The sequence below is a fragment of the Pecten maximus genome, chromosome 7 (genome assembly GCF_902652985.1).
Source record: "Pecten maximus chromosome 7, xPecMax1.1, whole genome shotgun sequence".
Classification (NCBI taxonomy): domain Eukaryota; kingdom Metazoa; phylum Mollusca; class Bivalvia; order Pectinida; family Pectinidae; genus Pecten; species Pecten maximus.
The window spans coordinates 28,787,197-28,802,175 of record NC_047021.1 but is presented as its reverse complement, the minus strand read 5'-3'; the positions used below and the strand labels follow the sequence as shown (position 1 = coordinate 28,802,175).

At 36.8% G+C, this 14,979-nt stretch overlaps 1 protein-coding gene across 6 annotated transcripts in view; it reads left to right on the top strand.

Annotated features, from left to right (window-relative positions):
- The window catches only part of LOC117330483, a 99,116-nt gene that overhangs the window by 78,229 nt on the left and 5,908 nt on the right, over positions 1–14,979 (top strand). For 5 of the 6 annotated variants that reach the window (XM_033888781.1, XM_033888782.1, XM_033888778.1 and 2 more), the window contains 18 exons: positions 2,514–2,612; positions 2,817–2,924; positions 3,265–3,441; positions 4,378–5,303; positions 6,184–6,310; positions 6,534–6,750; positions 7,110–7,305; positions 7,656–7,735; positions 8,268–8,532; positions 9,003–9,023; positions 11,220–11,398; positions 11,857–12,037; positions 12,283–12,456; positions 12,864–12,986; positions 13,420–13,574; positions 13,900–14,057; positions 14,278–14,414; positions 14,767–14,924. In XM_033888781.1, the coding sequence (XP_033744672.1) occupies positions 2,514–2,612; positions 2,817–2,924; positions 3,265–3,441; positions 4,378–5,303; positions 6,184–6,310; positions 6,534–6,750; positions 7,110–7,305; positions 7,656–7,735; positions 8,268–8,532; positions 9,003–9,023; positions 11,220–11,398; positions 11,857–12,037; positions 12,283–12,456; positions 12,864–12,986; positions 13,420–13,574; positions 13,900–14,057; positions 14,278–14,414; positions 14,767–14,924 (3,481 nt within the window). The remainder of the gene's footprint in view (positions 1–2,513; positions 2,613–2,816; positions 2,925–3,264; positions 3,442–4,377; positions 5,304–6,183; positions 6,311–6,533; positions 6,751–7,109; positions 7,306–7,655; positions 7,736–8,267; positions 8,533–9,002; positions 9,024–11,219; positions 11,399–11,856; positions 12,038–12,282; positions 12,457–12,863; positions 12,987–13,419; positions 13,575–13,899; positions 14,058–14,277; positions 14,415–14,766; positions 14,925–14,979) is intronic. The other variant, XM_033888779.1, reaches the window with a different exon arrangement.

Sequence of the window (14,979 nt, the reverse complement as noted above, 5' to 3'; positions counted from 1 at the left end):
TGCGATAATGTCAGGGAAAGAGATTTTTGTCTGCTTTACCTGGTAATTTTCGATAATGTCAGGGAAAGAGATTTTTGTCTGCTTCAGTTATTGAAAATGTCCTGGTAGTCATTATCATTTTCTGATCACAACAGAAATCATGTTAATATGACATCACCATGCTTTGATGCCACTGTAGAATATTGTAACATGGCATTTGATGGTCACTGTATTGCATGTGTCTTAGATGATGCAATACAGTGACCATTAGATGAGGGGTGCAGCGGTGGTCAACTGGTTAAGGTGTCCAGATACTTTATCACTACCCCCTCCACCTCTGGGTTGTGAGTTCGAAACCCACATGGGGCAGTTGCCTGGTACTGACCGTAGGCCGGTGGTTTAATTTTCTCTGGGTACTCCGGCTTTCCTCCACTTCCAAAACCTGGCTCATCCTTAAATGACACTGGCTGTTAATAGGACGTTCAATATAAACAAACCAAGTCATAGATTAATGTGGTGTAATCAACATATGGGTAGCTAGGGTAACACCAAGAGTCTTGGAAATGTTCCATATGGGCAAGGGTGAAAACAGTAATTTACCACTGTGCGAAAGTAACAAGCAGCTGAGATGGAAGTTTTAGTGGGAAAGAGTATCTTGTATAACATGTCAGAGAATAATAAAGTTTTTGTACTACATACATGATTTACAAGGGCTGGGTATTGAGAGTATGAGGTGTTTGTGAAGTCAGGACTTGTAAACACTTTGGACCACCTTATTGTGGCCAAGTGTTAATACTGTCAACAGTGAAAGTCACACAGCACACCTGTCAGGTAGCAATCTCTTACCCAGGTAAATACTGACCGTAGGTAATAAACTGGTCATAACTCGTAATCACCAATATCTGCTGGATAAATACTGACCGTAGCAAATAAACTGGTCATAACTGTCAATCACCCATATCTACTGGGTAAATACTGACCATAACCAATATACCTGTCATATACAATAACACTCAATCCCCTGTGGAGTACAACACCCTCCTCACTAATACTGCAGTCACTGTTATGTACATCAAAATGCGTTGGGTCTTTTATTGGTATATAACAGTGGAAAATTTATATCCCCACCTGTATCGAGGGTCTTATAAATGTATTCTTTTTCTTATCATAAAAATTTGAATCAAAATTGTTTAGCTAATATATTGCTTACCAGACAGAATTTTGCTAATTTCACAAAATGAAAGAAAATATAACATTACTGAATGCCAACAGATTTCTTCCCATAGAACCTTACTGAATTCTATTAAGTTTCTTCCTATAGAAATTCACTGAATGCCAACAGGGTTCTTCCCATAGAATTGATATCTGAATGCCAATAGTTTTCTTGTCATAAAAATCAACTGAACACCAACAGGTCTCTTACCATAGACCCTTGCTGAATGTCAGCAGGTTTCTTCTCATTAAAACTTACTGAACATTTGAAAGTTTTTTTCCCATGCAAAATGTCAACAATATTGGTGTATCCTTTCAGGAGATTTTAAAATGTCAACAAGTCTAAATATTTTAATTTCTATAGAAAATCCACACATTTTTGCCTATATTCATTCCGATTAGATTGTAACATGTGTTATTAGATTCGACCTTTTGCCCTGTGAAATCTGTTAGGCATGACCGGAGATGTTAGGTCTACATATCAGGTGTGGAATTATGTAGATATCATTGATGTGTGAGGAAGGCGATTCACGATAAATTCAATAAGATCTGATGTTCGGTATAGAAGGATGACATTTATTAATTTTCCAGTATAATCTAGATATTGGGTACAGAGATATTCATTATGAGATTTATACAGATATGGCAAGAGCAGAATCGAATAAAATCAATATACCTGAGATTTTATTGTAAAAGTCAAATATATCATCTACCTGTATACAAATAGGTATGTTACAATATACCTGTACACAAATAGGTATGTTACAATAATATAGGCCTCCAGACTTTGTTTTTAAAATTTCATATTGTTGAAAATCTACTATTGAAAATCTTATGAATATTGATTTCTTTCTTATCACAGTAAGATAGAAGAAGAAAAAAAACTTGTTCCTTGATAAACATTAGCCTTATAGCTGATCTTGTATGTATCAAGGTTTTTAAGCTCAAACATTGACAGTATACTGTGTATGTACAATAGCCCAGAAACTTCTTATTCTCAGAGAAATTGCCATTGAATTACGACCAGTGGTTATACAAAGGTGAACTGTTTTTCTGTGACGTAGGGAAAATAAGGAATAACTTTCTTTTTTGGTTTAGAACAGATATTTTACAACTGGAAATAAGTGAATGTTTGGAGGGAAGCTGTTGGAAGCCATTACTGTATGGTACAAGTTATCATACAGTCCTGACTGTGATCAGTGTTCATGCTGTCATCACTGTTAAAGTGCTGTTTTATCCAATTTAGTGTTCATACTGTCATCATTGTTAGAGTGCTGTTTTATTCAAATTATTTAGTCATTTTCTTCTCTTTTTGTTGACAGACGATACACGATTCCATTTTGTGCGCCCAGACAGTTTCCGTGTCCGATGGTGGCCGGGGGAGGAACCCGTCGACAACATTGTCTCTGATGAAACTACAGGTATTTTATTCATTCATATAATAATATAAGTAGAGGTTTTCCTCACTTAGAATTTATATAGCCATAATTTTATTAATAAACAGTTAGATAATTTACAACTAGACTCTCTGCAATCCACAACTTATAAACATATATAAATTATGTGATCTACGGGGAGTCAAGATAATTCGACAAATATGTATCATAGACTGTTTATATCCACAGAAAACAAGTTACTGATCTCCGGGCTGCGGTCAGATACCACCTATAGCATAGTGGTGGACGCAGTCAAGACCGAGATCATGAAGAATGAACCGACCGAGGATGACAAGGGTAAGTTGACCTTGGACCTGATATATAGCACTATAAGTACTACAATGTCCCATATATACAATAAGTGGTTAAAGCTGTAATAAATTATTTATTTATTTAATTTTTTAGAATCTTGATGCAATATACAGCATTGATAGCAAATCATTGTTCAAACATTCCTCTGACCTATAGGTGCCTCAAATCTTGTAATTACTAATGATATATTTGATGACCTTAATGATCTTTCACTTGGTCAAAATTGATAAAATAAAGAAATGCATATATTTGCTTGTTTTAGTCTAAGACTTCTTTATTTGATAACCTGTCATTTCATCATCTATTGTTGTATTTGTTTCAATAGACATTCCTGAGGAGGAGACTAAGAACACGTTCACCTTGACTGCGACCTCTGACTACCTGACGTTAAAGACAGCTAAACCGCCCAGTAAGCCGTCCCACTTAGGTGTCAGTGCTAACACCTGTAATAGTCTGAGGGTAGCCTGGAATCCTCCCAGAGAACATGGCACCAGTGTCATCGGTAAGTTAGATACGTATACATGCACTCCTTTATTGTTCTCAACCACATATTTTTATCAAACTTACAAGCAGAGAACTATTCATATTTCCTTTATCAGTCCCCTACTTGTGAATCCTGGAGGTCTACGGATTTCTTTTCCATCCATCTTGTATGTATGTATGTACAAAACACCTAAGTTTGTCAGTGCTCTGGTGGCCTCATTCCTGGTGTGATTGTGATCAAACTCCACATAATGATAAAGGACCATAATAATTATCTCTGACACAGTGGATTTGAGGGTTTTTGGATTGAGGTCAAGGTCACTTGTTGCTATTTTTAGCATGTAAATCTTTAACAATGCCCAGTATGCTTGTTATCTGTATATATCCATTATCAGGAGGAAACCTAGTACATTTGTATTGACTTTATTACCAAAGTATTTTTTGATTTTTTTAGTTTTATTGAATTACAATGTTTCCTTTTTAAAAACTTTTAAAGCTTTGATGAAATTATCTGTATTCATTTAAGCATTGAGGTTGATTTTTTTTTTTTTTTTTCATCGGGGTATGAAAAGAATTTTTTTTGCAAACTGTATGAATCCGCATAGCGGATTCTTACAAAGTTGGCAAAAAAATTTCTTTTCATACCCCTGATGAAAATAAAAAAAATCAACCTCAATGCTTATAATTAATTTCAGTTAATTGTCTTTTTCTAATTCAAAACATGTTTTATGTACAATTTTACAGGTTTTATTTGGGATTCTTTTTCTCAAATCAACACGCAACATCAATTGTCGTATTGTGACGTCACATTTTTCGCGCCGTTCTCGGAATTTCTTTCATAGAAGAATGAAAAGAATTTTTCGACCAATCACATTTGAGTATTTACCATGAAAACAAAGAAAAATCAATTATTTGTAATTATCATCATGTTAGATTGGTACATTTATATTTATAGGTATACGTGTTGATGCTGTCTCCATGGCGAAGAACGAGCCCCACCATATCAGCTACGATGCCTTGCCAGATGCTGTATCTATTGATATAGAGGGACTAAAAGAAAAAACTGAATACCTCATTCGTGTAACTGCTGTAACAGATGAATACTTTGACCGCCTTCCTGAAAAACACAAGTTCAAAAAGGCTAAGGTGTTGCCAAGGGATGTGATGGTGCCTCCCATGGAATCTCCATGGTTGCCTAGCAACTACATTATTGAAAGAACCGCTGGCACAGAACCACCTGCGAATCTGAAGGTCACCAAATCTACAACGACCTCTATGACATTGTCATGGATATCCCCAATTGTTTACGGCTCAAACCGACTCAAAAACATTATCGTGAGGTGGACAGATGTTAAGAATGCTAGAAAGGGTGTGGATGAAGTCCAAATGTCCAGTTATAAAACTCTAGATCCTAAAGACACTCAAACTACCATCATCGACCTTGTACCAGGCACCCAGTACAAGGTTGTGGTGGAGGCTGTGGTCAGTGTAAAGACATCGCTAGTCGATACCAACGATAAGGAGACAGAGAAATACCGCCGAATAGCCCACGTCATGTCTAAGGCCCTGTACTGTAGGTCACGCGCACCCACTGAGGCCCCAAGTCTATACATCACAGAGTTCACTCAGGACACAGCACAGCTGTACTGGGAGAAGCCTCGCCTTGTGTCGGCCATCGGACGTGAGGAGGATGGCAAACCTAAATACATCCGTCGCTACTTGGAAGGGTACAAGCTGGAGATCAATGGTGCAACTCACTGCTGCCTTGGTCCTACCAGACAGAGCTGCTCCCTGAAGAAGTGCCGACCAGGAAAGGAGTACAATGTCCGGCTGGTGGCCTTGACATGTACAGACGAGGGCAAGAAAGAAAGAAAGAAAAAGGTACTCATTCCATTGATAGATTCATAGCACTGTTTATTCAACCGTCAATAATATAGTTGAACTTGGTGACACTATGACAGTTTTTATTTACCTTTTAGGTTATGTAGAAATATATAATATACATCTATGGATGTAAATATAAATATTAAAAAACTCAAGAAATCATTAAGAGGCATAAATTATTCACAAAGAAGCTATGTATGTATAAGTCTAATAGGACATCAACTATATGAGTAAAATTGGCATATATTGGCATTGACTTGTTTACATCAATAGGTTAAATTAGCACATTTGACTTTATGGTGACTTAACTATCAAATTGAAGGATATTTCATTATTTACTCCTGTGTTACAGTACAAGGGATTTTAAGATTTACTTTTGTGTTACAGTACAAGGGATTTTAAGATTTACTTTTGTGTTACAGTACAAGGGATTTTAAGATTTACTCTTGTGTTACAGTACAAGGGATTTTAAGATTTACTCTTGTTTTACAGTACAAGGGATTTTAAGATTTACTCTTGTGTTACAGTACAAGGGATTTTAAGATTTACTCTTGTGTTACAGTACAAGGGATTTTAAGATTTACTTTTGTGTTACAGTACAAGGGATTTTAAGATTTACTTTTGTGTTACAGTACAAGGGATTTTAAGATTTACTCTTGTGTTACAGTACAAGCGATTTTAAGATTTACTCTTGTGTTACAGTACAAGGGATTTTAAGATTTACTTTTGTTTTACAGTACAAGGGATTTTAAGATTTACTTTTGTGTTACAGTACAAGGGATTTTAAGATTTACTCTTGTGTTACAGTACAAGGGATTTTAAGATTTACTTTTGTGTTACAGTACAAGGGATTTTAAGATTTACTTTTGTTTTACAGTACAAGGGATTTTATGCCCAGCAAAACAAGGAGGAGCTAGATTACTCCACACTGCTGAACGATGAGGATAACCTTGACCCTTCACCTTCTGACGATGTGGAAATGATACTTCCAAGGATACAGCCAGGTAAACCATTGACACATACAATAGGAATTGTCCATTCTCTTACCACTCTTGCAGCTTGGTATAGTAAAATAACATTGATATAAATGAAACTTCAAAGTTTTCTTCAGAATTTCTTAAATTCTGATCTTGATTGCAGAATGATTTCATTTTCTTTTATAAATAACTTAACAAAGTCTGTTATGTTATATAGATAGTTATAAAGTTATATATTTTGTAATGGCAGGTTACATAGCCTCTATCAAGGCAACCTTCAGGCATGTGGAGGACACGGAAATAAACATGTTTGGAGAGATCCGTGTGGAGTGGACGATTCAAGGGGAGGCAACTCTGATCAAAGACTTTAATGTCCATTACATGATTGAGGATGAGGACACTGTACGACAGGTGCGAGGCGCCAGTGCCAGTGCCCGGCTGCTGTCCATCCCTGTAGAGAGACTCAAGTATGTGTGTTGTTCTTAAGTTGTCATTCAGGGGATGCAAGAGTAGTTTCCCTTGATGAAATATAAAAGGCTTTCATCTTTCAAAAATTACAATTTGACAGATCGTCTGAATCAATAATATAGTATACATTGTACCTGTGATCTTTGTATTGTCTCATTCTAAGCATTGTCTGAATCATGATGAAAATTCAAATTTTGAATTGAATTTGAGATATCTTTTTGTTTTGCTTACTTATGGAAGGAATCCTGAATAATGTTTTTTGAAATGCTAGCTGTTTTGAAATGCTAGCTGTTTTGAACTGCTAGCTGTTTTTGAGAATGTGACCTGTACTGTACCTCCCTCACTTGTTGTCCTACAGGTCTGTGTACCAGATCACAGTTGAGCCTAACTACTACACAGAAACACTCCCCCATAAGGCCCAGAGTGTACAGATTGTGGTACCTGGTCCACCTGATGCCCCAGAAATCTTCCTCAAGTCTGTCACCCCAGAGGAGTTTGTCATTGAATGGGGAGAGCCCAAACTCTGGGGAGGGGTTAAAGTTCGTGGATACCAGGTATGTATAATACATGTGGCTTTTCAAATGTGTCATCAATTCTTGTGTAACTTCCAAATTATGCTATCAATCCATATGTGCCTTCGAAATATGTCATCAGTCTGTGTGTACCTTAAAATTAAGCATCATCAGTCAAATGTATGTCATCAGTCCTTGTGTATTATCAGACTTTGTGTACCTGTGAAATATGTCATCAGTCCTTGTGTATCTTACAAATGTGCCATCAATATTTCAGTACCAATGAAGTTCAAATACCTTCCATGTGTTTCTTAGTTTTGAACTCTTTTATAGGACACAAGAAAGGTTTTGGTATCAAGTTTATTTTATGATAATCCACCCATATGTTCCAGGTGTACATGAATGATAAGAGAGCCGGCAATGAGCTGAGTCCATCTCATAGGAAGGCTGTCATACCATGCAGACCCAACAAGTAAGTTACCTTTCTGATAGCTTTGGCACACCAAGATGTGTTAGGCTAGGTTTTTTCCATAGAAATGTTGAAGGAAATTCACTATGTAATTTTACTTAAATAAACTGAATAGTTTTGGCAGACATAAAGGAGGGTTAATAGATTTAAGATTGATGACAGGGAAATTCATAAAACACAGGTGTCAGTAATGACAGATTTCACTGTATATTACAGGATGTCCTAAGTAAGGTGTCGGATATTAAGTCAGTTCATGGTGCATATTTGTAAAAAGCGAAACCTGAATTTGCCAACCACTGAATTCAACATTCTTTTCCATCTGCCCAAATCCAATGGCATTATGTTCCACTGTCATTGCTGACACTAACACACTCTCATATATCCGACACATTGGCTGGGTCCCACACAGTGTGTCCGTAAAATCATGTTTCACTATCTAAATTAATTCACTTTCTAAAAACATAGATTTCACGTGCTGTAATTTTAATTTTCTTAAATGACTCTCCATTTGAATAAGTCAATATTTCTGCTACAGGACATACAAGATTAACTTGGTGTCACTGAGCTCCAAACCAGAGTATGAGGACTCACTCAAGTCCAACGTTCTCCTGGTCAACACCTCCCTCCACTCACCCCGCCAGTCCCGCGCCCTCGACGAGTGGCAGACGGATGACACCGATGTGCCAGTGAAGGTGGCCCAGATAACAGACACCAGTATTCACTTAGACTGGAGTCGGTATCTGGAGGTGGAAGAGGTCGCCGGGTACAGGATAGAATGGAGCAGTGTCGCACAACCAACAGTAAGTACCACATTGATAACATTTCATTTACATATTTCTTTTAAATGTTGAAATACAATCATATCTCTTCAGAAAAATGCATTGTTTTATTTAATTAACACCTTTTAATAATATTCATGTATAACAAGTTTGGGATTGCTTTTGGAGTTTCAATTTTGTCATTAAATTAATTCTTATTAAAACACTGACAGTCCTATAAGGAGTTTATAAGGTTTAACATTATGTAGATGGCAACTAAAAGTTACACTATTAAAGATACACATTTGTCATGCATGGTTTTGATTAAATGTCAAGAAGAGAAATTTCTAGGTACAAACATTAATATCAACAAGGTAAGCTACTATACCTGGAAGCTTCTGGTTAAGAGAGTTCGGAAGAATGTTCACCCCAATGATTATAGTAAAGAATGGAAATAACAATAATCAGCAAACATTTTCTTAAAAATGTTTTAATGTTTTTACATTTTACAGAAGAAATCCAAGAGGGGAAAAGTAAAGTATTTTCTTGATAGTCTATATAGTTTGAACCAGATTGTAGTATCTAACCTGTTACCCATACTACCAGGATCTGTTATCACTTCACTATAGTACAGACAGGCTTACATAGACACTCAACAGACCTCGTTTGTAATAAAGGTGGTACAGGTACAATAATATGGGAATTACGAGTATTTTCTCAAGGTTTTTGATTCACTCAAAAAATGCAGGGGGCGGCAGTGGCCAAGTGGTTAATGTGTCCCGATACTTTATCACTAGCCTTCCACCTCTGGGTGGTGAATTCGAAACCCAACTAGGGCAGTTGCCTGGTACTGACCAGAGGTTGGTGGTTTTTCTCTGGGTACTCTGGCTTTCCTCCACCTCCAAAACCAGGCATGTCCTTAAATGACCCTAGCTGTTAATAGGTCATTACAAAACAAAAACAGTCCAAAAATGCAGTTTTGGGGAAATACTAACAGAGGCACTGAAGTAATTTTTTTAGTCCCCCATCATTACTGCAGGACTATCTCGATGTCACGGTGACAGTTATTTTATAAGATAAGTTGATGACCCAAAACATGCATGAATGCAGCAGAAAGTTGGTTCTGTGAGAATCTCTCAATTTCCAAATTGTTATTTTATGTTGGAGGGTGCCAAATCCCAGAATTGGGACACAAGACCACTATATGTAGAGTTATGCCCCTTTGTTCACATTGATATGAAAGTTCTTATAAAACGAATGGGAAACAAACATGACAGTATTCTAGTAGGGTAGAACTTTATTTGATATTTACAGAAGAAATGAATTTAAAAATGTTTAATGCAATTTCATGAGATTTTAGATGTATTTTTCAACAGAATTAATATAGATTTTTTGTAGTCAGATAATTTCATATAAACAATTTTGATGGTTTAGTACCTAACAGCATGTTTAAAATAGATAATATCTGCATGATTAGATTACAATAAATAGAAATATTTGTTTTTAAGATTATGTCATGTTAAGGTCATTCTTTGATTTATTCGATCATGTCACATGTATGGCATCCTTGGTCTGGTCATGTTTTGTTAATACCATCCTTTAATTGGCCGGATTATGTTGTTAATACCATCATTTAATTGGCCTGATCATGTTGTTAATGCCATCCTTTAATTGACCTGATCAAGTCATTAATGCCATCCTTTAATTGGCCTGATCATGTCGTAAATACAATCCTTTAATTGGCCCGATCATGCCATTAATGCCATCCTTTAATTGGCCCGATCATGCAATTTATGCCATCCTTTATTTGGTCCGATCATGTCATTAATGCCATCCTTTAATTGGCCCGATCATGTAATTTATGCCATCCTTTATTTGGTCCGATCATGTCATTAATGCCATCCTTTAATTGGCTCGATCATGTTGTTAATGCCATTCTTTAATTGGTCTGATCATGTCGTTAGTATCATCCTATGATTGATCTGATCATGTCATGTTTATGTCATCCTTTAATTGATCCTATCATCTATGTAACATGAATTGTTTACTCTCACCTGTATAATACCAAACATATACATTATCCCATCAGTACAACATTGATATTGATGACACCAGTCTTTATACTATTGTTACAATACCTAATTTTAGACCATTTCCATGTAGCTCATAATTAATCCAAACTTCCCAAAAATGTTTCCCAGTCGGACAGCACTGAACCTTCATTGTCTATCCCACTCTGACACCATATCTTTAGACTATTAGGAAGCCTTCTCTCATCCTAGATTATACACTATGTATGTCTGACTTAGTTCAGTCATTGGATTCCTGTACATCCTACAGAATTAACTGCTGGACTCCTATATATAGATTCCATTCTTAAATGTAAAAAGGAAATTAGTATCTACCTTTACTGCCCGATCTTCTAGTCTGAACCCTAAACATCTATATTACAAAATAATTCACAGAGTCTTCGTGCATGCCTCACTTGTAGTATTTATACTAAAGATACAGTACCTATGTCTAAAAAGTATAAGCAAGTTCATTTCTCTCAAGTATTATAAATCAAATTCACTCAGGCCTTTATGTGTCTCCCTATATATTAGAGATGTGTCTTCTTCATTTTCAGCAAAGATCACAGATCTCCAATTTTGTCCAAAATATTGACATCAAATAATACTTGTCTTCTCAAAGGTCACAGAGACATATAAGTATATTTCTTCTGTTTACAGCAACGATCCCTGAACCTGGAGAGAGACAATAACAGCTGTATAATAAACAACTGCCTGCCTGGTACCACTCACTTTGTCCGTCTTATTGTCCTGGATGACCAGGGTAAAGAACTGGAGCGTTCAAGACAGCTGACCATACAGACCTCGGCACCTCCAGAGGCACCTATCATGACAGTCAGGTATGGTGAATGTGACAGTTTATAATGACAATCTAAATATGTCTGCATTTCTTACCCTTAACCATGTAAATACTGTTCCATATAAAATGGGTAAAACATATACTAGCCTATACCTATTCTGGCTGTGATATCATGGAAGGCAGTTCTATGAAATTTTTTGAAGAATAAAATCATTGCACATATCGCACACAATGTGTAAATATCTCTATAATTATTCACTGTGTAGACTTACTGTTGCTGCCTTTATAAAGAGTTATTTTCAAATGGAGCATTAAATTTAAATTAAATGAATTTTTTTCTGAGATCAAAACTGGAAAAATGTACCAAGTGAAACTAAAGCAGTATATGGTCTTGCAGGCACAATTTACAATGGGATAGATATTTTTGAATTTTCATCTACTGATGACAGGGTGGAGTACAGATAATACTCAATAAATGTTTATTTATTTACTTATTAGGGCCTGTAACTTCCGTTATATTTCTGTCCAATGGGAGAAGCCTACGACCTATGGTGATGCCCTAGTAACAGGGTACAAGGTGTTTGTCAATGGTATCATTGTACATACACTTAACGCAGACCAGACAAGCTACACCTACACCGAGGGCAAGTGGTGTCACGAGTACACCTTCCAAGTCCAGGTAAGTCTTTTACCTGTTAACGAGATACAAGTATTATATTAAACCTGATTTTCAATTCATCATCCTGCTGGTTGACATTCCATTCTTGAGAGAGAAAGAGTAAAAATGATATTGGTGGTGCATTACACTTTCTATATCAATTTTATTTCCAAAATGTTTAAAGCCATATGTCTTTAGGTAATAAAAGATATTGGCAGAATAGACCTAAGACACCTGATGATTAAATATGCTATTTCCTGTTGCAGGCTTTAACAGCGATAGAGCGTCTTAACAGTAAGGTATCTGAGCCACTAACAATCGTCTGGCCAGGTGCCATGAGTCCCCACCTCCATCGCCTGCCCACACACAGCAGTTCTGTTATACGTATTGGCTGGGACGACCTCAACATGTCTGATGGTGCCAAGGTCAAACACTTCAGGGTGAGAGCCTTTAGCCAGTCATTAAACTTTGTTTTAACAGACCACTGAGGAAGCTAACAATGCTTGAGTTTCATTGGTACACTTAAGTGTATTCTTTGACTATAAATATACATGTTATACAATTATACCCTTTAAATGAGATTGATACCTGGATTTATCAACCCATGTCAAGAAATGGTGACATTGACAGACAACACCGTTTGAGGTCATGGTATCTTTTCTATGGTAACCTTTTTGTAATTGATTAAAGTTACAAATAATTCACTTTAACATGACTAATTGAAAGAGAGTTACCATATCTGAAAATAATGATAAATAGTCAATGTATGATAAACATTTAATTGATAAATGATGTAGAAAAAGTTGTGTGTTTAATGAAAAGTTTCAGGAGTAGATATCTATTACAGGGGATCTGTACAGAGGAAGCTACTAATAAAGTGGTGTATGACTTTCCGATTCACCCAGAAAGTCGTGAAGTGGAATTCAGTAACCTCAAAAACAGGGTCTACACCATTCTCTTGGAAGTACATGTAAGTTTACATCAGACAATTCTGTTCACTTTGTTTAGGTGCAGTGACTATGTCACGTGAGACTCCTTCATGAAAGTTTTCTTTGTAAAATCCTAGTCTGCTTTCTCTCCAGACCAACAATTTGTGGTTTAAAATCCCTTTGTGTCTTTGTCTTTATAAAAAAAGAAAATGAAAAAAAAAGATACAATTCAGTATTGCAGTTCCTACCCTCCTGAAGTATCGCATTGCGTCAACTTTTGCGACTTACCTTCCTTTCAACTGCTACAATTCACAAAATAAACCCAGGTTACAATAACGGACTCAGATGGAGAGGAAATTATCATATTTATATTCAAATCTTCTTGTTGTATTAATGTATCTTTCCCAGATATAAATTATATTTGTCTATTACCTATCTTTCCCAGACATAAATCATATTTGTCTATTACCACAGTTGTACGGGACCAATGATGTCATCCGGTCTGATATCCTGAGGGTCCAGCCAGCCCCAGCCCCCGACCCTCCCAGGGTCACAGTGACTGTGGTGGGACTTGACGAGAGGAGACAGCTGGAGAAAATTACCTGTGACCTCGTCAACAAGAGAGACAGGTAGGGCTGGTTTGATATTGTTTAACATCCTATCAACACATTAAGGACAGTGCCTTCTTGAATGGGGCCAATTGAAGTGCAATTTTTTATTGCCATTGCACTAAAATGTCATGTCACAGCCATGTTTACATGACATCCCGTTTGATCCAAGTAGGAAAGTGATGGTCCTACAGTCTTATACAAACTCTTCTGTAGTATATCGTATGACATAACCAAGTATTTTTATGGATTTTTCTATATAATTGTCTCAAACCAATTTTATGTATTAATCATCTAATCTAATATTGTTGACAATAATACTAACAATGTGAGTTCTTCTCTACAGACTGATAAGGAAGGTTGGCCACAAACTGAAGGAGATTGGTGCTCTTTCCCATCCCCTGAGGGCAGAGAAGAACCGTGAGGTGATTGAGGGCGCCCACACATTGACCAGAGTAGAGGAATACCTAGAACAGTGTTTCCAAGCCATGGAACACTTCACAGGTATAAGTCAACATTGTATTAGAGATATGTTTATAAAATCACCTCTGGTAACCATGGTAACCATTGTTAATTAAGGTGTAAAGTTTGGTGGAACTGTGGTCCTTTGGGGGTATATCACCAAAATACCACATGCCTTAACTGAAGTTATATGCACAATATCCCAAATGAAACGACTTCCCAATTCCATATCATGTGGATAATTTGGTTCTTTGTATTCCAGGTCAGCTGATGGCCCATATCAGCTGGCAGTGTCCCCAGTCAAGACCAGACTTCCAGATCGCTGGATACAAGGTCCTTATCGATGGCAAACAATATGGCAGTCCCATGCATGATGGTGTCCGCTCCATCAGGATCAGTGTAAGTACTGAACATGGCACAAACTGTGGTGTAGAAACGACAGGGTTGGGAAGGTCAAGTGGGGTCAAGTCAGGTCATTTGGGGTCAGAGATAGGTCATGTGCATCAGCCGAAGATCATAATGAATGATTTTAATAAGAAGCAAAATAATTTGTATTGGTTACTGTTTGGGCCAAATGAAAATTGTTGAACTGCATACAAGTAATGACATAAACCAGGGAAGAATGAGAAGTTATGTACATATTTCTTCAACTGCTTTCGAACAAAGTCAAAGGGTAGATTATATGAGAAAAATCAAAATCAATCTTGAAGTATCTGTTGGTGGTATAGTAAGTGGTTGTCTAACCCGACAGTTGCCTGTAGACCAGCCCAAGTACAGACTGAGCATGGTATCAATGACGGAAAAACCACATGCAACAAGCGAAGAGTCCAATTCTGTAGAGCTCCTGTCGGATAACTTCCGTCCATTTTCCTTTTACTGCTACCACAGTATTCACCAGAAAAACATCAGGTAAGGCTTGGAGTGACATATCTTCATGATACAGATAGTATTAATAATGAAACAG